Below are 23,697 nucleotides of genomic sequence, written 5' to 3' on the forward strand. Positions count from 1 at the left end.
CTAGGTCCAACTGGCCCACCTTCAACACTCCCTCTAAGCACCCAGACCTCTAGTGGCAGCTCCACCCTGTCCAAGAAGAGGCCTCCTCCCCCACCACCCGGACACAAGAGAACCCTATCCGACCCTCCCAGCCCACTACCTCACGGGCCCCCAAACAAAGGCGCAGTTCCTTGGGGTAAGTCATCCTAAAGTCAGGGCCATCGCTGCCCGGGCCAGGCAGTGCGTGGGGTGCAGCGGGCAGCGGGCACCTGCACATTCAGCAAACGGGCCCGCCTGCACACACGCCGGGTGAGGGCTTGGATACATACGCGTGTGACTGTACTCAAGGCCAAGAAACATCCTGGAAGATACTTAGGATCATTTAAAAACCAGAGCAGTACTAAAGTGCTGAGCATTTCCTGGGCACCAGATACCATGCTCATAAATCTCTTTCAATCACAGTAGCAACTCTGTGCAGTGGGTATTGTCAACCTCATTTACAGATGAGGAAACGGCGACTCAGAAAAGCAAAGTCATCCATTCTCACAACAGCCAGATTGTTAAGTCAGAAGGTTTTCTCAATATGTAAATCAAACACAGTCACTTCTCACCTTTAAAGCTTTCCTGGTATGCTTCAGGGTGAACGCCAGATCCTTGGCCCAGGACCTAGGGGGCCCTGCAGGGTGTAGGGGCTGACCGTCCAGCACCCACCCTCCGCTCATGCCACACGGCCTCCTCACTGCTCAGGCACACCAGGCTCTCTCTCCTGAGGCCACTCCACTCCTGCAGCTGTATCCTGCGCTTCAAGAGCCTGGCTCCCTTTTGTCCCTCCCGGCTTCAACGTTTGTCTCCTGACCCCCCTCTGTAAAGGAGCTTCCTTCCCCCGCCATTTCCTTCAGACCACCTGTCACTGTGGATTAGTACTCTGTGTTTGGCTTCTTGGTCTCTCTAGAATGTAAGCTCCATGAGAGCAGGGACTCTGTCTGTCTTCTCTTTTGTGTCTGCAGGGCCTAGCATCAAGCCCGCATGTAGTAGGTCCTCCGTAATCACCTGACGATGAATAAATGTGCACAGAGTCAGTTAGCGACATTGACTGCAGACAAATTTATATCCGCAAGGCACGTAATTTCCATCTCTCCTACCTTTTTAGTTCCCCAGAACTCCTCGCTAGCCCACCAGCAATTTAAGTCAAGCACCAAGAGTCTCCCCCAGCACCCAGAGGGGTCGGACCCCTGACAGGCATGAAGAGAAAGAGAACCTTTGCTGGAGGAGCGTGCTCATTCCCATGGTCAACTCCTTCTGCCCATGAGTTTCATTGTGGCTTCTTTTCCCTTGGGTTTCTGATCGTAACTGATAGGTAATTCAGCTGAATGCATTAGAGGACCTCTTCAGAAACCTATACGAAGGTGTTGTGATTCTTTGGAGTTTTTGGAAAAACCCATACTCACCCGTCTGCAGGTTGGCACACGTCATCCGGCCGCGGCGCCACAGTGAGCATGCGAACGTGTCTGTGTGGTTGACCGTTCCCTGCGCGTGCATGTCTGCCTGTCGTGTGGGCCTTCTTGACCCCATCCGCTCAGGGAGCCCACAGCCTCATGAGGGAGACAGACAGGCAAGCCGGTGAGTGAGTGTCCTTGACCATTAGGGCTGACATGTTAACGGCCTGCTGTGGAAATGCTGAGAAACGGCGTCAGACTGCAGGGGAAGGCTGTGCAGAGGAGGAGACATTCGTGGAGGGCAGTGACAGGTCAGGTCCCCGATGAGACAAGCCAGGGAAGAGCAGTGGAGGCTCCGGCACCCGCACACAGCGGTGTGTTACATGTGTCCTTGACGTGTCCGCGGGTTGCTATCCCCGCCCTCCAGGCGTCCCCAGGTTTCATCCAAGAGGATTTTCCAAACCCAAATAACATTCTCCTGAAGGTCAGACCTGTGTAGATTTTCATACCACAAATCATAAACTCACCTTTTCCCAATTTCCCTAAACGTTGATCCTGTTGTTCATTGGTTTTTATTTCTGTGTAAAGTTGATAGTGCCTGTATTCGCCCTACAGGCTCAGTCGGTCTGCAATTAATTTTACGAAATTTCTGTTTTCTGGCTTAGGAATCACTTTCTTAGATTTTTTTCCCATCACTCAGTAGCAGGACTGGTAGCTGCTGGTCTTTGTTTTTTGTTTTTGTGGGCAAGGGACATTATTCACTAAGAAACAAAGTCACCACTCTGAGAGTTGGTGCCACCAACAGGGAGCCTTCCGAAGACAGGGGCCCCAAGCCATCTGCTGGTTGCTCTCCGCAGCAAGAGTCTCCCACCTACCACCAGCTATGAGGGACAAAAACCAGAATCTGTCTGTGGCATAGTGACAATTCTCCACGCCACAGACTTTGGTGGTCGCTCACAAACAATCCTAAATAGTAATTCTGAGACTGTCAGGGCCATTCTTTCTAACTTAGTGTGGGCGCACGTATGTGAGATATACCTAAAGGCCTGGTCTGTCCCTGCCTGTCTCCCGCTGACATGGTGTTCCAGAAGCCAGAAGCGGGATCCAGACTATTGATAAAACACATGGGGAGATCAGCCTCCTCGGCGACATTTATGATGCCTACAGCTTCCCTTTATGGACCCATCATTAGGATCTGGGCCCAAGAAATGGGTACCAGCATGAGGGGGTGGTACAGGTATAAGCCTCTGGCTCTCCCAAGGCCTCGCCTTCCCTCAACATGCCTGCCATTATAGATACACCAGGTTCCCGAACCACATTCTTTCCTCTAAGATCTGAGCCTTTGCTTATAATATGCCTCAGCCTGGAATGTTCTACTCATTTGTGTTAGTGCTTGGTCATCCTTCAAGATCTGCTCTCTCGAGGGACCCGTTCAAGGGGCCTTCCCAGTCTGGCCACCCCCACACTCCCAGTCTGGCCCCTCTGGCACAGGGTTACCACGGTGGTTCTGTGTGCACCTCTGTTTCCCAGCGCATTCTGAACTCCTTACAAGGGCACGTGCTGTTTCTGTCTCAGAGCACAGTGCTCCAGTGTGGACCCTGTGCCATACCCAGATTCTGACCCATCCTTACCACTTGGTAGCCTGGTGGCTTTCAGTGATTATTTTTGAATTGTTCCGTACCTCGGTTTCTCCAGCTGTAAAATGGGGCTAGGCTAGTTAATAGTACTTACCTAAGTTTTTTAAAGTTTTATTTAAGTAATCTCTGCACCCAATTTGGGGCTTGAACTCACAACCCCCAAGATCAAGAGCTGCACGCATCCCCCCCGACCAAGCCAGCCAGGCACCCCGGTACTTAATCTAATTCTTAACCACAGCGCCACAAAGTAGGAAATACTAGGACCTCAGCTTTCGGGACACTGAGACGCGGAAAGATTCAATCACTCGCCCACGTTCCCATGGCTGGTACTCAGGGAGCCAGGTTCTGTCACCAGCCTGTGTGGCTGGGAGAGCCTGCACTCCTCCCCCTTTCCGTGTTCTGCTGTGTTCTACACGTGATCGCTCCGTGATTCCTTGGCCATTCCCCATGTCAGCAGTTGTTTCTTTGCCCATGAAGCAAAGACAGGACAAGGTAGCCGGGCAGGAAGGTACCCTCCACCTGGCTGTGCCACCTCGTCCATCTGCAGCATGGAGCCCTGGTTTGCAGGGAAGGCCACTCCAGGCTTTCTCCCTGCCAGCACCAGTGTCCACGGTACCCGAAATAGCCCGGGCATCACATTACTCAGGTCCCGCTATTGTGATGAATTCAGCCATCTGTCTCAGGAGACTGCTAAGGCAGGCTTTTGATGAGAAAACAAGTAGGCTTATGGGCAGATTTGGGTTGTATGGGGACTTTGATTTTTCAAGGAGCATGTCGTTAAACCTCACCTCTGGAAATACGTAATTTGTTTATAACCTACTTTTCTAATAGGCCAACACATATTTTAACACAATTTAAGTAAAATTAATTAAGAAATGAGGACAAAGGGAGAATAACGGTAACAAGGTAAAAGTCCAAGAGTGTGATCTCTTTGCAAAATGTGTAATATAAGATCACGTACAGTGGCTGGAAATAGACCAGATTTGACACTGAGGTTCTTACAGGCAAGAGCAAAGAAAAAATACAACTAATTATCCAGTTTGTGGTGGCCATAAGATTAACCCTCCCGTCACGCTTGAGAGTCTTACAATTAATACCTAAGAGCAGCTCACCGCAGGACCTCCGTCTTTTGGCGGTATTCAGAGAAGTCTCGACAGCACACATCACGGGCAACCATACATGTGTTAAAAAAACATTCTGGAAGCCCAGGTTCTGATCTGGGTTCTACCAGTCCCAGGCTACATGACCTCTGGAAATCACAGTCCTTATCTTTGGTCACTGGGATTTAAAATTGTGTAAGTTTTTTTTTTTGGTTTTTTTTTTTTTTTGTAGAACAGATAATAAGTGGAAAACTATACCACAGATTGGTTCCCTTCTAGTTCAAGGCCAGAACTTCAGGTGAAGGACTCAACATTTGAAATGTCTGATCCAAGGCATGCACGTCCACTCATTACAACAGTATTGGTTTATAAAAGAGCCTCTGGACAGAAATTTCCTGTTCTTCCCTTGTCTTGAGTTTCCCAGTATATTTTCATGTCAGCTCCCTGCCCCCCACCTCCTGCTCCCGTTGTGCATGCTTATCTAGAAATTAATAACGGCTACTACCATTTGTAGAGTATTTCCCATGTACCAGGCGCCATGCACTTGTTCATCCATCATTCAGCCATCACAGCCATTGTGTACGATAGAGACGGTGACTGCATTTTATCACTGAGGAAATTGAAGCACAGAGCAGTCAAATGCTTGTATAGAATCACAAATCCAGTCACTCCAGAGCTGGTGTATGAACTCACTTCAGACTCCGAGCTCATCTATTTATCCACTATTCCAGAAGACTCCTGGAGCCTCTGTGTCATTCGCTGCTGGGCCAGTGTCCTCTCTGTCCACAGCCTCTTAGCCCAATGTTTCTGACCCCGAGTCTTGGCCACAACTCCTTCACCTGCTGGCCCAGCATCTGTCCCTGGCTCTGTCTCACACACATCTCTTGTACACGCGAGTCCTTTTCTCAGTTGCACAAAGAGAGAAGAAGGGATTGAACTGCTTCCGTGTTTCTACTCCCTTGAATGCTATCCTTTTTTCAGAAATGTGTCTAAGTCACGCCTTTCTTCCTAGGCATGGCCTGTGGCCTTTGCCTAGCCATGAGATTGCTGGGATTCCTGTCTGCCAACCACAGAGACCTTCCCCCAGGTGTGGGGGAAATGAAGCTGTGGGCAGAGAGGCAGATGAGCCAGTGCTGCGGGCCCTGACGTCATTCCTCAGGAGCCTAGTGGCTACCGTGTGCCAGAGGCTGGGCTAGCAGGTGAGGTGACAAAGATGTCCAAGGCACAGGCCCTGCCTTTGAGGTGCTCGCTCAATGAGTAGGTCGTCGTCATTTCTGTTGCATTCCATCAGAGAGCTGTGAATAATAGTTTCCATTTGTGTCATGCTCCCTGTGGCCCAGCACTGTGCTCTGCACTCCATAGTTTATCTTTTGTGATGCTCATACCCATCTGGTGGAGTAGATACTGTTTTGTTCCCATTTTATAGATGAGGGGACTGAGGCTTAGTAGAAAAAGCATTGTAGCCCATAGCCCAGGCTCATACCCACTGGGTGGGGGTGGGGCTGGAGGTCAAACCCAGGCTTGTCTGGCTCTGAAATCTGCACCCTTAACCACTGCCCAATGATGAATGGTGGTAGGCTGACAGGAAGGAGGGAGTGGTCAAGTCTGGGTAGGGAAGAATTCCCAGAAGTTGACTTTGGGGAGACTCTTTGCAGGTTGTATAGAAGTTCACCACAAGTGGGAGGGGTTTGGTGTTGCAGAGAGAAGGGAAAGAGGGCCAAAGTGATGGAGGCAGAGTAACACAGCGTGTTTGGAGATGGAGAGTCACCTTGAGTGGCCAGAGAGCAGGGTTAAAGGAGGACATGGACATTTGGGCTGCAGGGTCAGGCTGCAGCCCCTGGGGTGATGGCTCATGTGTGTGACAGCAGAGTGGATGGCCAGAAGCAGAGCGAGGGGCCTTCTGCAGCCCAAATGGTCTCATAGTCAGTCCCACACGTAAGAGGGTTAAGAATCACTGGTTTGGAATGTTTTCTACCTGGAAAGGGAATTAACAGATGCAGTGGTTTACCCTAGCATAGAACTTTCTTTGACATTTTGATTGTTATGGCTCAATGAAGTCTGAGAGTGTGAGATCTGAGAGCCAATCCCGAGGACTCACACTAAACACCGTGCTGACAAAAAACGCCTACCTGAATGGCATTCACAGCTCAGAGGGTTCCCTTGAGAGGCTGCTGGAGGCGTCCTTCAGTACCAGTGATGGCTCATGGAAATGTACCAGTGGTTGGAAGGAGTGTCTTACTAAAATAAAGCTATATTTGAAAATCATCAGCCCTGGTAACGCCACTTTAGCTCCTTTCTTCCTGCAGCAGTGTCCTAGAGTTACAGGAGGTTCTGTGCAGGAGGCCCCATGTTAGCCCTCCGCCGTCCTCTCCCGTCCGGGAGGTTCGGTGGGACGCCCTCCGCCGTCCTCTCCCGTCCGGGAGGTTCGGTGGGACGAGCAGTGACGGGAGGGCTGGTTAGTACAGATCCTGGAGGCTGGCGGCGCAGCTCTGTATCCCAGCACACACCCCTACCAGCTGCATACACCCGTACCAGCTACTTGAGCTTGGGCTTAGCTGTACCGCTCCGTGTGTTTCTTCATGTACAACATGGAGGGTACTTGTATTACGTATGTCCTGGACCTAGTCCCGGTGATGTACTTACCTCGTACCTCACTCCTAGTAGATGCTCAATCAGTGGCAGTCGCTGTTACTGATGTTACCATCGGGGCGTCAGGATGGGTAGTGACAAGCCTGTAGACCCGTGGTCAGGACTTCTGGGTAGACCAGGTAGCCGTGTGACCTGCAGCCACCGGTGCACTTAACCTTGTTTCTTCATCTTTAAAATGAGGATAATGACACCAGCTCTTCCTACTGTTGTGCGGAGTTGAGAAGCGCTTGGGCGGTCGTAGGTGCTGTGGCGCAGACACACCACGTAGGGCACAGAGTACGGGGCTTTGGCCAGTCCTGTCCTCTGCCCTGCCCTCCTGTTTCTGATTCTCCTCAGCCAGCCCCTTCCCTGAGGCACCCGGGGGATCCTGTGGGTGTCCAGGCAGGGGAGGAAGGGGCTGGACTTCGCACAGCAGTCTTTGGAAGGGTGGGCAGGACATGAGCTCGAGCCCCAGAGACAGCTGTGCCCCTGTAGGGTCCAGGGATTTCTTCTGGGCTCGTGGCAGCGTGGGGCTCTGTGCTCCTCCCATCGTGGGATGGGTCCCATAGGAGTTATTCTCACCAGTCTTTCTGCCTTCTCCCGGACAAAGAGCATGTATGCGGTTTTGCTGCCCCCCCTCCCATTAGAAAGTTCTTCACTGTTCAGGTGCCTCGTCCCCCAATGAGGACGTTCCCTGCTCCTCTTACCAGTGAGGTTTTGACACCGTTTCCTTTCCGTAGCACCCAACCCTGTTCACCGTTGACCTCATTCCACATTATCAGTCTGGTTTGTACGTGGACATTGCCCAGGCCAGATCAGAAACCCAGCAAGAGCAGCAGCGTTTGCTTTGCTTTTGGGCCTTCTGCTCTCCATCCACGCCCTGCACCTAGTCGGTACTTAATAAATGCTAAGGTCTGAGTGAGGATAGCAAGAGTGACTGAGAGTCTCGCCCCGCAGATGGCCAGTTATCACCATCCTGCCGAATAGCGTCCACACAGACCGTCTGTGGGTTGTGTATTCTGAGTCTGGCTGCCAGACCTAGTCTCCTGGCATTGCAACCTCTGGGTGAACTTGAGGTTTTACTCTTCTTTCCCTGCGCCCAAGCCAAGGACAAGATCCTGAGCCAATGGGACATCCCCAAAGTCCTGTGATCTTACAGGCCTTGTCTGGGGGCGGGCTGCTCATCTTTTTGACATAGTCCTTGAATAGCCAAAAATAAATAAATAAATAAATAAATACTGTCAGAGCCCAAAGTGGTGCTTAGTTTTGTTTCAAAGTTACAAACGCATTCCATTCTAGTTCGAGACTTTTCAGTTCCTTTCTGGAACCAGAGGGGTGCCTGTCTGCCAAGTCCTGAGTCCCCTTATTCCATTCCCCTGCCTGAAGATGCAACTTGACATCTGATTTTCCCTGTAGGTAACGATGTGGGTCCATCATCATCAAGTAAGACCACAAACAAGTTTGAGGGACTGTCTCAGCAATCAAGGTAAGCTGCCTTCATGTTTCTCCCTCAGCTGGGATCACAGTTCACTGTTCGGAATTCTAGAAGGAGGTGTTGGTGGCAGTCTGCTCAACGTTTGGCCCGCCCCTGATCGTGAGGAGAAAGGAAACGTGGAGTGTCAGTGTGCACCCGTCCCTTGGGCCCCCATGACAAGCCACTGTCCCCCGGCACGTTGGCAGGCCGGGCTGTCCAGTGCCAGGTTCTCCCCCTTCCCGGTTCCCGATGGGGACTGGCCTCACTCACTTCCCTCATGCCAGAGTCTACCAGAATGAGGTTGTATTTTTCATTTTTTAATTAAGTAGCTTTGTTTTGTTCCTCTTGACTCCTTTTTGCGGACTTGAGAATGAAAACAGTTCTCAGGGAAATCTGACAGCCCAGAGATTTTTCAGACGTAAAAACAGGACTCTTTCCAAGTGCCCCGTTTGTACGATTTTCTAAGGCTAGGCTAAAAGCAGCATCCCTTCCTTCCATCCTTTCACAGAAATGGGATACTTTGGAAGATCTTCTGTGGGCAACATTTATGTCCCAACGCAAAGAATTTTCTCTAGAGGCCCTCTCTGAGATAAAGACACAAAGAGCCACTTTCAGTCCCAAAACCTCAGGGAGAAGGAGTCAGCTGGTGTGTGAAGGTTGCTTTCCAGAGTTTATCAAAGAGCAAAACAAAGTTCTCATTTATTTTAATGCCACTGTCCTATTTAGTCTTTACGACTTTGTCAGATAGGCCGGTTACTACTTCCTCCATGGTGTAGGCCAGGGAGTGGCCCCGAGAACTTAAGAGGTGAGGCGGCAGCAGATGTCAGAGCTGGACTCAGCCCCCTTGTCCTCCAGACTCCACGTCCCCTGTCGTCCCCTCCCCTTGGGTCCTGACTTCCACCGGGGGCTGGGAGGCGGGGCTCAGACTGCAGTTCCGGCGTCTTCTTCCAGAGGGGGGTAGTGTCTGATACTTGGAGAGTGCCCACAAAATGCTGTTTAAGCAGAATCAGGCCACGTGCACACAGCGGCGACCTCGTGTTCCTTTGCAGAGGAAGCAGCCTAGGCCCACGGGTGTTCAGTGTTGACCCCGGGCCTTGGTTAGGAACCAGCGTCGTGCTCACATCAGTAATCGGCAGGTTTGCTTCCCCGAGAACATGCTGAGGCCGGACGTGAGAAACACATGCTCCAGAGCGGTTCACCGCTTCCAGACTCGCAGGGACGTTATGTCCATGGCCCGGGGGCAGTAGGATTTCACGAGAGCTGAGGAGAGAGCGGTTAGGAGGTGACAGCATGTGCATTTCGTCTTCTTTGACTCCGTTTTGTTCGTTTGGTTTGGCTTTCCCTGTTCTTTTAAATGCAGTTAGGAGAGAAAGAGGGGAAAGCCAATTCTTGGGACATCATAGGACAGAAGAGGACAAGCGAGAGATTCAGAGGGGCTCTTGGCACGGAGGACTCCGGTGCTCGGCTGCTATTCCTCCTTAAGGCTGCAGGGCCCTGGCGTCCTCTGAGAATAGCTCCAGCCTCTTGCTAAAGGAGCACTGTGGGAGCCCGCGGCCCTGGCATGTCGGTGGTAGCAGGGGCATGGAGAGGAACATTAGATTATTCAGACCCTTGGGGTGGACTTCTGTTCCTGAGACTTGAGTGTTTTTCCCTACTCGTTTGGTAAGTGCTCTGAGTGGAGGGAAAGCCTGGAGGTCTGAGACCCAAGCTTTCTGCTCTGGTGCTGCGGAGGACGCGGGAGCTCTGGCATTGAACAGAGCGAGGTCTCCATTTACATCTCCTCCCCTGGCCAGCCTTGGGACCCTCTGCTGAAACGCCCCAGACTTCAGTGTCCTCCCCTGGAAGTGTGGGTGGCAAGATTTAGGGTGAGAGATAGAATCCCATGAGGAGACGGACTTCCATGTGGTCCCCCGGGGCCATGCTCCACCGGCTGCTCAGACATTTTACCTCTGTGGACAGGTTTCGAGGGGAGGAGGTGGTGGCTTTATCATTCACAGAGCTGGCCTGTTCACCCTTTCCTGGGTCCTCCCCAGCCAGGCAGATTTTGAATAGTGGAAAACAGACTGTAATCTTTTATTAAAGAAATTTTGAAAGGGTTTTTAGAGAATTCAGCATAACTCTTGTGATTTCCTTGAATATTAGATCACTTAATGATATTATAGCATTTTGAGATCCTAAATGATTCTTATTTATTAATTAGCACCGGCTCTGCAAAGACTGCCCTTGGTCCAAGAGTTCTTCCTAAACTACCTCAGAAAGGTAAGATTTCTCTTTCTCGTGTTCACGTAATTAGACTGTCATGGTACCCTCCAAGGGGACATTTGTCTCTGTCTCTCTAGTTCATGGCTTGATCTCAGATGTCTAAAGCAGCACCTAGCGTGGAGTAGGTACCCAATTAAATATCTGTTCAATGGAGAAAGATATTTATAAACTCAGTTTTTGTGATTGGCAAAACACCATACTTCTCCCAAAAAACCACAGTCCTTTTCTAGAAGATGTTATCGTCCCTGGGTCTGGGGATACCATTCTTTCTCCTCTTGCAAACACAGTCCAAGTACCACCTCTGCCACTCACTTGTCGAGTGACCTGGGCAGGGGACTTGGATGGAAGCTTCCTGAAGCCTCAGATTCCTCACCTGTAAATGTGGGCAGGAATACCTGCTTCATGAGGTTTTATAAGGGCCAAATGAGATCATGCTTCAGAAAGCCCCTTGCTTTCTGTGGCACAGAAATCCTTCCCTGGGATAGCATCCGTCATGCAAAGTAGAGATCCTCATGCTCTGAGAAGTACAAGAAAGCAGTGTTTCCCTGCCAAGCAAAGACACTCGGTTCTTTGACCAAATCTTCCTGAATCCTGATCGAGCTTTTCATCCATAAGACCAGCATGTCCATTGTCTTATCTGCTCCCTCTTCTTTGTTGCCAGCTCCAGTTTGGGAGCTGAGAACATCCACAGACACCTTTGGTTCATCCTGTCCATCCTCACTTAGGTCCACAAGGCCACAGGGCCCACGCTAGGTGCAGACGGGGCTCAGAGGACTTGTGGCCGCTCCATGGGTTTCGGTACCCACGGCAAGACCTTTGACCCAAAAGTCAAAGTTAGGGCGCCTGGGTGGCTCAGTTGGTTGAGCGACTGCCTTCGGCTCAGGTCAGGATCCTGGAGTCCTGGGATCGAGTCCCGCATCGGGCTCCCTGCTCGGCGGGGAGTCTGCTTCTCCCTCTGACCCTCTTCCCTCTCGTGCTCTCTATCTCTCATTCTCTCTCTCTCAAATAAATAAAATCTTAGAAAAAAAAAAAAAAGTCAAAGTTAGGGATTTGTGGGGGGAAGCTGGGATTCACCCCTCTCCCGAGGTCTTCAGGAAAGTGGCATATTTGGAAGAGCACTGACCGGGCTCCTGTGTCCTACGATGAGAGGTAGCTGCCGGTTCATTCTCCGTGGGGCACAGAGGAAGCTTCCCCTGGATTTACTGAGTCTTTATCTCAAGTCGTTGTTTTCTTCCTTTAACCTCTGCCCAGAGGGCTGTCCTGATCCCAGAGAAGTTTGACATGTTTCCGGGGTACTGTTCCCACTTGCCTACCATCTGCCCCGATTCAGTCCTGTGCTCTTCCCGCATCCACCGCACGGTACCACTGATTCCTTCCACCTGCCTGTCGGCTCCCTTCCTGCTCCCGAACCACAGCGATTCTTACCCCACCGTCCCCAGCCCTGTGGCCAGTGCCACTTTCTCACTGTCCCACATCCCCTCCTGGGCCGGCATCGTCTCTCCTAACGCTCTCCCTCCTCTTCCGCACCCCTCCTGTGCGGTTCTGCTCGCTTGACCCGCTCTGGGCTGGCTCCGCACACCTGCACATGCTGGAGAAGCAGAGTGAGGACGGCAGCTGCGCTCTGCTTCCTGTCTGCTGAGCTCACGTGGTCCTCTGAGGCTGCCTGGAGGCCTCCATCTGCAGGATCCACTGACTGCCTAGCCCCCGCGTCCTTCACACCTTCTCTGTTCTCAAAACGACTTCGCTTCTTTGTTTTCAGTGAACAGGACGTGAGCCCCCCCGCCCCCGCACCTCACCCTCATGGCCCACCACATGCCCTGGCCTGCCTGCACATGGCATCCAGGAAGTGGCCTGCCATGTCCTCAGCTGGGCCCCGTGCTTCCGCACCAGCCTCACCCCTCCCCGACTCGGGGATGGCGCCCTGGCGTGTGCCGTTCACCCTGAGCCATTCCGTTCACCCAGAAGCCAGCGTGCTGTGAGCACCGCAGCCGGGCCATCTCCCTCCAACCACCGCCTCATTGTACTGCTCCCGTTCCTGTGAGCACCGCAGCCGGGCCATCTCCCTCCAACCACCGCCTCATTGTACTGCTCCCGTTCCTGTGAGCACCGCAGCCGGGCCATCTCCCTCCAACCACCGCCTCATTGTAGTGCTCCCGTTCCTGTGAGCACCGCAGCCGGGCCATCTCCCTCCAACCACCTCCTCGTTGTACTGCTCCCGTTCTTTTCTCTTGCTGTCTCTTTTTACTGAAATTGCCCATAATAAACATAGACAAAAATATTTTTATTTATTTATTTATTTGACAGAGAGAAATAGCGAGAGCAGGAACACAAGCAGGGGGAGTGGGAGAGGGAGAAGCAGGCTCCCCACGGAGCAGGGAGCCCGATGCGGGGCTCGATCCCAGGACCCTGGGATCATGACCTGAGTCGAAGGCAAGATGCTTAACGACTGAGCCACCCAGGCGCCCCAGACAAAAAAACTTTAAAACACGGAATAGTGTAATACAGCCTTCCCCACCTCACCCCCACATGTGCATCACACCATCTCCAGCAATGATCAGGTCATACCCGAGCTCATTCCGTCTGTTTCCCGCCCCCAGTCAGTCTGTAGCAGATGTGGACCTCATACCACTTACACACACTGCATACCGTTACCACCTCTCAGATGCTTTATCATATTTTAAAAATCCAAAATTTCTTAATACCTTAAAATACCCAGTTTACATTTCTGATTGTCTCATAAACACCTTTTTTCTTTAACGAATTATTCAAATCAAGATTGAATGAAATAAGGTCTAGTTCATTCAGTCTCTTAGGTTTCTTAGGCTGAAGGTCTCCGTGCATCTCTCCCCCTTTCTGGTAACACATAATGTTGGAGGGAACTGGGTTATTCGTCCTAATAGATTTTTCCAGTTTGGATTTTGCATCCCCATGTGGTTGTTAAACATGTTCCTCTGTCCTCCACATGTCAGTCGGAAGTTGGATCCTGAGACCCCATCAGATACAAGCTCAGGCTTTGGCAGAACTGCTTCCTGGGTGGTGGTGGTGGTGTCCCGTCAAGAGGTAGATGCTGACTGTCTCTCTCTGTGTGAAGTGTGCAGCTGTTTGCACTCAAAGCCCGGATCCATTCACCCATCCTCTGTTAGAACCACTGCACAATGGTGCGCCTGGATGGATCAGTCGGTTAAGCATCTGCCTTCGGCTCAGGTCGTGATTCTAGGGTCCTGGGATCGAGCCCCTCATCAGGCTTCTGGCTCATCGGGGAGCCTGCTTCTCCCTCTCCCTCTGCCCACTGCTCTGCCTGCTTGTGCTCTGTCTCTGTATCTCTGTGTCTCAAATGAACAAATAAAAAAAATCTTAAAAAAAAAAAGAACCACTGCATGAGGCCACTGGCCAGGGCTCGAGTCCAGCCCTGTCTTACACCGCTGTGTGCAGCATCCCCTCTGGTTGGGAATCAGGGCCAGACTTTTGCACAGTTTTTCTCCCTCTGCCTCCTCTTCAGTTATGTTCTTAGAAGCCATTCTCAGGAGTGGAATGATCACGGCCAAGGGAAGAGCGTTTTAGTAGGTTGTACTCTGCGTAGTGGTGCTTTTCAAAGGAGCGTGGCCCCTTGCCTTCCACCCAGTCCTGCCTGCGCACCCCAGCTACACCATCACCTCCCGGGTTTTTGCAGGGAGTGGGGCTCGGGCTGGAAATTCCCGATCCTTTCTTGTTCCTAATGGGCCTCGCTCCAGCGGTGTATTCTCTGTGGTCCAGCTTTGGGGGAAGGTTTGCTTGTCAGCCCTTCGGAGTTAAAAAGGCAGTGCAGAAAGGACTTTTCTTTTTCTTTTTCTTTTTTTTTTAAGATTTTATTTATTTGGCAGAGAGCAGGAGAGCACAGGCAGGGGGAACGGCAGAGGGAGAGGGAGAAGCAGGCTCCCCGGCTGAGCAGGGAGCCTGACGTGGGACTTGATCCCAGGACCCTGAGATCATGACCTGAACCGAAGGCAGACGCTTAACCGACTGAGCCTCCCAGGCGTCCCTAGAAAGAACTTTTAATTGGAGAGGGGAAAACACAAAACCAGCTTGGAAATCAAATAGACAAAGGCCAGGCAAGCTTCCCTAGAGGAGAAACTCTTTTCTTATTTTTTTCTACCTATTATAAAAGCACATGTATTCATTCTAGAAGATTTTTAAAAATACAGATAATCCAAGAGAAGAAAAGCACAAACCACCCGCTGTCACATATCACCCAACATACACAATTTGGTATGTCCTTTCTACTGTACTTTTTTTGTTTTAGGTTTCGATTTAAGCTGGGGTGCTTTTTTCACATAATACATCAGAAACATTTTCCATCACACATGACTTTTACTGGCCGTGTGGTGTTCTGCCATCTGGTGCCATGAAGAGTGACGGAGGCCGTGTCATTGCGCAGCCGCATGGAGTGCAGCTTTTCCATTGTGAACGGCGTCATGCTGAAATTTCGGGCACAAGCATCGCATTGCCTGGCTCCGATCCTTCTTAAGGGATCAGGTCCTTGAACCGGACTTGAGTGTTTCGGGGTTCTGTCCACCCAGCGCTTGCAGTTTCTGTTCCCCCATCAGTGGTGCCCAGCAAGGCTGGCCAGCCCCGCTGCCCCGGGGAGTTCCCCCAACTCCCCCCTTCACTGCCTGCCTTAGACTTTCCTTTACCCAGTTTTTGACTTGTAGGAGAGGACTCGGGCTTGCTTTAGCTCTGTGAGCTGAGCCACGTCAGCTGAAGGTCAAGGGCCAGCCTGTGAGCTGGGACACAGCCAAGCGGACCACAAGCAGAAGCCGCCACAATACAGCTTGTGACAGTTTGCTGCACCGGGGTTCATCTTTTCTTTCCTTCTTCCCTTCCTTCCCTTCCTTCCCTTCCTTCCCTTCCTTCCCTTCCTTCCTTTCCTTTTCTTTCTTTCTTTCTTTCTTTCTTTCTTTCTTTCTTTCTTTCTTTCTTTCTTTCTTTCTTTCTTTCTCTTTCTTTCTTTTTCTTTCTTCTTTCTTTCTTTTTCTTTCTTTCTTTCTTTTTCTTTCTTTCTTTCTCTTTTTAATAAACTGTAAGAATATCTTTCTGAATATATTATACTTGTAGAATAAAATTCTTAGTGTGCCTTAGTCAGCTGTTTCCTTGCTGAATGCATATTCCGTGCTTGGCCTCTGTACCAGGAGCCAGAGTTCCAAGAATAAGTAAAAGTACGAATCCTGGCCTCAAAGAACCCTGCCTGGCAGTAGTGGTAATACTCTTATATGATACATAGAGCCTTCCCGGTCCTGTTAGGAAATTCTTTACCTGCATTAACTCACGTTTTAGAGATAAAGAAGGTGAGGCACAGGGAGGTTGTATCATTTACCCAAGATCACACAGCAAGTTAAGTACATGGTGGAGCTAGTCTTGGAGACGTGTCCTTAGTGTCCTAGGTCCCACCGAAAGAGCCGTGCAAAGAGCTGTGGGGATGGCTCCGCAAACTAGAATCCCCACACGGTGCAGACTGACAGAGCCATGGCCGTACAGAGAATAGGGAGGACCTGCCTAGCACATTCTCCCAAACATATTAAGTGGGCAAGAAACGAAGTTGCAGACAGAGTATGTGCTGTAATCCATGTATGGGATTAAGTACATGTGGCTGTATCACCAAAATGTAGCAGAGGTTCCCTCAGAGGGGTGGGGGAGGTGGCAAGAGGAGAGACCTTTGACCTCTTATGTAGTATAGGAATCCTAGAGACACGGGGAATTCATAATAAATTCTGATACGGCTACAGAACGGGACAGAATGCAACATTAAAAATTATGTACTGCTGGGCGCCTGGGTGGCTCAGTAGGTTAAGTGACTGCCTTCGGCTCAGGTCACGATTCTGAGGTCCTGGGATCGAGCCCCGCATTGGGCTCCCTGCTCAGCGGGGAGTCTCCTTCTCCCTCTGCCTCTGCCCACTCCCCCGCTCATGCTCTCTCACTCTCTCTCAAGTGAATAAATAAAATCTCTTAAAAAAAAAATTATGTACTGCCGCTAGAGGAATTTTATTGACCTGGCAGATACTCTTGCAAAAGCAGTATTTAGATAAAAGCAGGAAAACATGTGGAAGGGTCCAGAAGGAAGTGCAGCACATTACCATAAATGGCTACATTTAGGGGGTAGGCTTGTGGAAAACCTAACTCTATACTTCTGATTTTCTGTAACCTGTTTGTATTCCAGTCATGTTGTGTTGTTTTGTTTTGTTTTAATTCTGGATTAGTTTGGACATCCCGTTCTTACATGACTGAGGCATGAAATCACATATGGTCATGTAGATGCCTTCCAGGCTTCCGGCTTCTATCGTCTAAGAACAGGCAGTACACACCTGTGCACCTGGGTCTGGCCCCGGAGTGGGGACTCACTCTCTGCCGGTCTTCTCGGTGACCAAAGGAGGGGGCAGCACTCCCCCTCCCCGGGGCCCCCTCTGGTGACCTCCATCCCTGTGCTTGCTTCCCACAGTGGCACTAAGGAAAACAGAAACCAGCCATCACCTCTCCCTAGACAAAGCCAGCAGCCCGCCCGAGATCTTCCAGAAGTCCTCGCAGTTGGCAGAGCTACCACAGAAGCCACCACCTGGAGACCTGCCCCCGAAGCCCTCAGAACTGGCTCCCAAACCCCAGATCGGAGATTTGCCACCGAAGCCAGGAGAACTGCCCCCCAAGCCCCAGCTGGGCGACCTGCCCCCCAAACCCCAGCTGGCAGACTTACCTCCCAAGCCGCAGATGAAGGACCTGCCTCCCAAACCACAGCTGGGAGACCTGCTGGCAAAGTCCCAGACTGGAGAGGTCTCCCCCAAGGCCCAGCAGCCCCCCGACATCACCCAGAAGTCGCACCCAGCGGATCTCTCCCCAAACGTGCAGTCCCGAGACGCCATCCAAAAGCAAGCATCCGAAGACTCCAATGACCTCACGCCCACCCTGCCAGAGACGCCCGTACCACTGCCCAGGAAAATCAATACGGTGAGTAGAGGCCAGTTTTGAGGTTTTTGCAAACCCTCTGCCATGCCCCGAAACCCAGCGGGAGGGTATGTGCTCCAGCAACACAGAAAGATCACAGGCTTGCTTACCTGCACCGGCTGTGGTTCCGGCGGCGGGCAGAGCTGAGCCCAGTGGTTAGGGATGTGGGCGCTGGACTCCAGCAGGTGGGCTTCACGACCTGCTGTCACCGCGTGACCTGGGCCCCTTACTTCTCTGGGCCTCGGTGCCCTTGTACACAGAAAGGAGCTGGTGCAGCAGATGAGCTCACAGGCAGTAAGTGCGGTGACCAAGGAGCGGCACCAGGCAGACGCTCAGCAAGGGGTCACCCTTGTCTTAAAGCCGGGAGGATGACACTTTTCCTTTCTCAGAGTCACAGGAAGGCAGGCTCCCTCTTGGGGTTCTGAGAATCGTCCACTCAGTTCTCACTGCATCTTCCCGGAGGGACTGGAGGCAGAGCCCCGAGAAGACTGGTGCAGGCAGAATTCAGTTGAAATCCCACATTCCCTCCTTTTCATGAAATGCTTTCTGTTCTAAAATATACCAATTTTATTTTAATATAAAAAATGCTTTTTTCCCAAGAAACCCTTTTTTGGACAGGTGCTCCCAGAGGATTCAGTGGCCGTTGGTCCTGCCCATGGCTGCACCCCAGCGGGGGCACTGGCTTCCCAGGCTGAGGGAGGCCGGTTAATGAGGGGACTGAAAGGCCCCCCACTCCACACCACAGTTCTGCCCCCGCTCGTTATAAAAATAGCATTGCCGTAGAGTGTGACACCTACACACTAAAGGAGGGGTCGGGAAAACACTCGTTCTCCCACAGGCTGGAGGGCACCATATTCAGTACAGCAGGCGCCTTTGCTCGTCATGAGGGCACTGTCCCGGGAGCCCAGACACCCCAGATGGCCTCGTGCAGGATCCCAGCTCATGCTCTGCACTTGACAGTGGTTTTGTGCCCTCATTTAATCCTCCCCATGATCAGTGTTCCCCCGCGGGCCTTGGAGCTGAGACAACTAAGCCTTGCACTGCCCCGGGACGAGCCACAGAAAGGAGTGGGGCGATTGAGGGAGACACCGGGGCACAGAGAGAACTCACCGGACCCAAAACATGCAGAAACACAGCTTGCTTTTTTTTAATACTAATTATTGAATGAGCTAGGCAACAGAAACCTCCTTTGGAAGCGGATTTCTCTATTCCCATCTTCCTATTTGCAAAGAACCAGAAGTCCAGCAGATAAAAGTGCAAGTGAAAACTGATCGTGAATTAGAACATTTTGGGGAGGGGCGCCTGGGTGGCTCAGTGGGTTAAGCTTCTGCCTTCAGCTCAGGTCATGAGCTCAAGGTCCTGGGATCTCTGCAGGGAGCCTGCTTCTCCCTCTGCCACTCCCCCTGCTTGTGTTCTCTCTCTCGCTGTGTGTCTGTCAAATAAATAAAATCTTAAAAAAAAAAAAAACATTTTGGGGAACTGCCTGGAATCCTCCCGCCCCGGGCCGCCGCCCTGTTTAACCAGCATGTGCTGACTTAGTACTTTGTGTGAGGGGACTGAGAAATTTGTTTATGCTGTGCATTCAGTATGCAGAAGCTGCACATTTTTCTTTACATCATGTTTCCCAAAACCATTTTTAGACTCTGCTGTCATCTCTGCAAGCTGCTGTTGGGGGTGGGGGAGGGCAGTGTGCCTCAGGGGTTTTGGTGGGGCTGGATTTCAGTCCCCACCCATAGTCTGCCCTCCCAAATGCTAGGCTCCGTTCTAGTGCTCGGGGAAGAGAGAGGGAGCACCCAGCACCTGGGCGCCTGGCAGATGGGCCTCCCCCTTGACAGAGGAGAAATTGAGGCGCAGTGAAGTTAAATCACACTCCCAAGGTCAGTGTGTCCTTTATTCCCGCTGAAGCCCCGTTTCTGTTTTGAAGGGGAAAAACAAGGTGAGACGAGTGAAGACCATCTACGACTGCCAGGCGGACAATGACGACGAGCTCACCTTCATGGAGGGGGAGGTGATCGTCGTCACAGGGGAAGAGGACCAGGAGTGGTGGGTATGTACCCTGCCGGCCGCCTCACGCGCCCCCAGCGTCCTCGCTGGCTGTCTTCCCTCACCGCGGTCATGCTGGAGACGCAGCCGCGGCTCGGAAACGGGGTCGGGAGGATTAATGTGTGCCTGGGCTTGCCCCTCGTGCTCGTACAACCTGCGAGCCGCAGGTGTTTTTGGATGTGAGGCCAAAGCTCGGGCAGGCTAAGCATGTGACACAGCCAGGAGGCAGGCAGTCAAGATTCCGAAGCATCTCTGAGCCCAGAGCCTGAATGCTCTGCTCCCCATTCCGCGCCGTCCTCAGGCTCCAGCCTTCCTTCACCCAGCCCGCAGTCTGTCTTTGTTGAGTGGGGCATGATACCTTCCTCACTTGACTTCAGAGGAGTAGGTGAAAAATGTCTATAACAATCCCTTTTACATTAAAACTTGCTGCCCAGGTGTCTGGAAGGAAAGGCCTCATTGTCCTCACAATGATGGTGAGGTGGCCGTGTGCAGATCCTCAGTGACAAGAAGGGCAGCCCGATGGGCCTGTGCTGTTCCGGCTGCGTCAGGAGTGAGGATCGTGGGACAGCCGGCAGGCCGGGGTGTCGTGGGTGGTGGCCTCACGTCTCTCCTGGCTGAGTGTTTCCCAGTATCAGCGTGGGATTCTGCTTCCTTGGCAGCTGTGTGGCACCAGCCCCGAGGGACCCCGTTCTGTCTGCTGAGAAAGGGACCTGTGGTTCACAGTTGAACCGGCAGAGCCTGCTCGGGCCCAGAAACACACACACACGTACACACACGTACAGGTGTGCATGCACCTTTGGCTTTTCTTTCTTTGGGCCTGGAGAGTACCTCCAGACTCTCGATCACAGCTGTGGGGATTCTGCTTGGACCGAAGCAGGGCTCTCGGGCAGGGGCGGTTTTGCCCTCCAGGGACCCTTGGCAGTGTCAGAGTTTCAATTGTCAGGACCCAGGAAGGAGGTTCTCTGAGCTCTGGCCAGTGGAAGCCAGGGATGCTTGGGAGAACAGAATCACTGGCCCGGAATATGTGGGGTGCTGAAGCCGAGACGCCCCAAAGGAAGTGATGAGGCCTCTTTTTCTCTCTCTCGGGGAGGGACAAGCTGGGGGTGGCCCTCGTGGCCCTTCCTGCCTCTGTTAGGGTTGGGCCTGCTCCTGGTGGGGAGCCTGCTCCAGAGCCACGTTAGAATCATGACAAGGAGATGGGCTCTGAAGACCCTGATGTGAGTCGCTGAGTCGTTCTCTGGCCTTGGCTAAGGAATGTCCCTTCTATAAGCCTGATTCCTGCTCAGAAATGGCACAGGAGTAACCTCGCCTCACAAGGATGTCCCAAAAACTCACTTGGGGATACGCAGGCAGTGATCAGATCCTTTGCTAAGAAACCTGTAACGACAGCAGAGGACCCAGAGGGGGTAAGTTGGGAAGTTTTCACTGGTCCCTCTGGCATCATCCTCGGCGGAAATTCTGTGTGCCATCAGCACATCTACCGAGCCAGACATAAAAACAATGATTTCTGATTCACAAACCCACTCACATGCAGGACGCCAACCGGGTAAGGCCCCCTGAGGCGGGTAAGCCAGGTCTGCAGTCAGTTCCACCCCAGCATGAGAGAAGCGGCCCAAGGTCACAGACCTGGCGGTTCAGGGAAGCAGCCCGGGCGAGCCCACACCCCTGCCGCAGCCGCCGTGGACACCGCAGCTGCTTTACGGATGGAGATGGAGAGGAGAGCTGGCCCGGCTCCTAAAGCCCCCTCCTCTCTCTGCGTTTGTCATCTGAAACCAGTGCGCGTGCCCTGCTCTTTGTGTCGAAGGCTCGCGATGGGATTCTCTTGCATGCGATGAGTGTCGGTCTAACAGAGATCATCGGGAAGTTCTCGCGGGGACTGTGGTCGCGGGCTCGGGCAGCAGACCGTGGAGTTGCCCTCACCGTCTCCTTCCCCCACGGCAACCAGGAAACAAGTTCTCCCGGAGAGCTCTTCCCATCTGTGGATGTTTTATGTAATCTCACCACAGGTCTGAGAGGAAAGGGTATTTCAGCCCCCTTTTACAGACAAGAGGCCCAGTAAGGCTGGTCTGAGGTCGCTTAGCAAGAAAGGCCGTTGTGCACCCCGTGAAGAGCATGGACTCTGGAGTCTGCAGCCTGTGTGAGGCCGTGGGCAGGTTCTTCCACCCGGCCGGGGGGGAATGGACACTTGGGGTAGAAGCTGAGGGTCCCAGGAGGCGCTCCCTCACAGGACGGCCGAGTGTGCGCGGAGAGAACCACGTACAGGTGCGGAGTGGGCTGCACCTTCTGTTGTTAGTTATTCTGTTACGATTGCATGTAGTCCCCCAAAGAGTGGGGGAGGGTCAGCGTGCCTTCCACCCTGGGCCTGTGGGCCGAGTCCACGGGGACCGTGACCCACGGGGCTTGTCCGTGGGCAGCTGCTGGCCTCCAGCCTGACAACTCTCTCTTCTCCCTACAGATTGGGCATATCGAAGGACAGCCTGAAAGGAAGGGGGTCTTTCCAGTGTCCTTTGTTCACATCCTGTCCGACTAGCAAAAAGCAGAACCTTCAGATCGTCCACATCCTCACGCAGGACCGCTGCCTCCACGTAACCCCGTGCACACGTGTGTATATAGCTGCTACAGAACGAGAGTCCCGGAAGGGCCACCTCAGGAGGGGATAGGTGTGTGTAAATACCCTGTGGGCTCCTGCCCTCGCCAGTGTTGGGGGGGCCCTGGGACCCGGCGCGCCTTACTGGTCTGCCACGGCCGTCCCGGGCATCTCGCACTTCCGCCTCTGTGCTGTTTTCCCAGCAGACAGACAAAACCAGGAATCTAGGAACTGCTGGCTTTGCCAATAAGAGTGGTCTCCAGCAACCGCTGAAAGGCAGAGAATCCACTCTGTGTCCCTAACGAAACAGTATTCTCAATTGTGTTACTGCAAATGCAACATTAGCAAAGAGGGTGTTCTGTTTTCCAGGTGAAACTTTTAGCTCCACGACAGACCAGCCTGTAGTTTATCTGTGTACACAGTTTACAGCTACAAAAACCGACTTTGGTATTTATTACAGAGAAGTGCTTGGTTCAATGTAAGTGTTACTCCTTCAGCAAAATATTCAGCCACCCAACAGCTTCGGTGGCATTTTCCGGTCCCTGCAGCCTCGTGCAGGTTAGGCCAGGTGGGTGTATGCTGTCTTCTGGTGAGGAGTGCCCGCCCCTGAGATATTACCTCATTATGCAAAAATAACATATCCTTCACGACTATTTTGACAAAAGCTTAAAACACACCTGATGAAGCTCAACTTCCAGGAACCAAGGACCGCCAGGAAACATTAGCCTCTACATTATGCATGCATTTAGAAGCTTACCCGAAATCTGCCTTTTATAAAGGAATAGTATGGACAAGTGGAACTGTACATTTTTTAACTTGATCGCCATTAAAGCAGAAATTATAAGGTTGCAACAATATCTGTTTCTAGTCAGTCATTCGGCTTTCTCAGAGTGTGAAGTTCCGTCTCCTCTTACGAATTAGCGCCCTTCACCTGTGTTAAAGCCCCGAACACATCAGTTTTAATTATTTTCTTAGTTTGGCCCTTGATCAGTTCAAACGGGTGAAAAGATGATTCACGAAGATGAAAAAATTTAAAGTCGGCCCTTCACCCCGTTTCCCCGCCGCAGCATCCGGGTGCTGAAGGCAGGCTCTCCTTCGTCCATGCTCTCGATTCCGCCCCCATCGCAGGCGAGCTTGCTGGTCTGAAGCTCTGTTTGTAGACATGGTACTGTCAGGCCAGGTCACAGCCAGGCGCTCGGCCGCCACCGCGTGTGGCGCTCTGAGCCTCCCTCCGTGTCCGCCTGTCCGGGCCCTGTCCGTACGTCCGACCGCTAGGACGCCAGCCCCATCGGTCCAGGTAGCTGCCCTGCCCGATCAGCGGGGCTGCTCTCTTGATTCCGAGGCCCCCGGGTCCTGCTTAAACGGCTCTGTGGGCAACTGCACAGAAAGCTGGTATCGCCAAGCCCATAACCTCGGCAATAAGAGAGAAAGGTTCGTTTCGCAGAAGTACAGCTCCCCACCAAACCCCTAGGAAAAACCCTCTTTCGTAGAGTCTCCGTGCTCAGTGAATATTCATCTAGTTCTGCTTAAGCGAGTACTACGAAAACTTTGAATAACCACCTAATAAGTAAACCTTGCATGACAG

At 52.1% G+C, this 23,697-nt stretch overlaps 1 protein-coding gene across 2 annotated transcripts in view; it reads left to right on the forward strand.

The window, feature by feature from the left end:
* The window catches only part of ASAP1 (ArfGAP with SH3 domain, ankyrin repeat and PH domain 1), a 339,019-nt gene extending 316,052 nt beyond the window's left edge, over positions 1–22,967 (forward strand). The window contains exons 25-30 of one of the 2 annotated variants that reach the window (XM_028105644.2): positions 5–175; positions 8,197–8,266; positions 10,455–10,513; positions 16,986–17,485; positions 19,407–19,529; positions 21,981–22,967. In XM_028105644.2, coding sequence (XP_027961445.1) covers positions 5–175; positions 8,197–8,266; positions 10,455–10,513; positions 16,986–17,485; positions 19,407–19,529; positions 21,981–22,055 — 998 coding nt within the window. In that variant the 3' untranslated portion in view covers positions 22,056–22,967. The remainder of the gene's footprint in view (positions 1–4; positions 176–8,196; positions 8,267–10,454; positions 10,514–16,985; positions 17,486–19,406; positions 19,530–21,980) is intronic. The other variant, XM_028105646.2, reaches the window with a different exon arrangement.
* The last annotated feature ends 730 nt before the right edge of the window (positions 22,968–23,697 follow it).

Source organism: Eumetopias jubatus, unplaced genomic scaffold (genome assembly GCF_037043125.1).
Source record: "Eumetopias jubatus isolate StellerSeaLion01/CBP00866 unplaced genomic scaffold, mEumJub1_p1.0 scaffold_4, whole genome shotgun sequence".
Classification (NCBI taxonomy): Eukaryota; Metazoa; Chordata; class Mammalia; order Carnivora; family Otariidae; genus Eumetopias; species Eumetopias jubatus.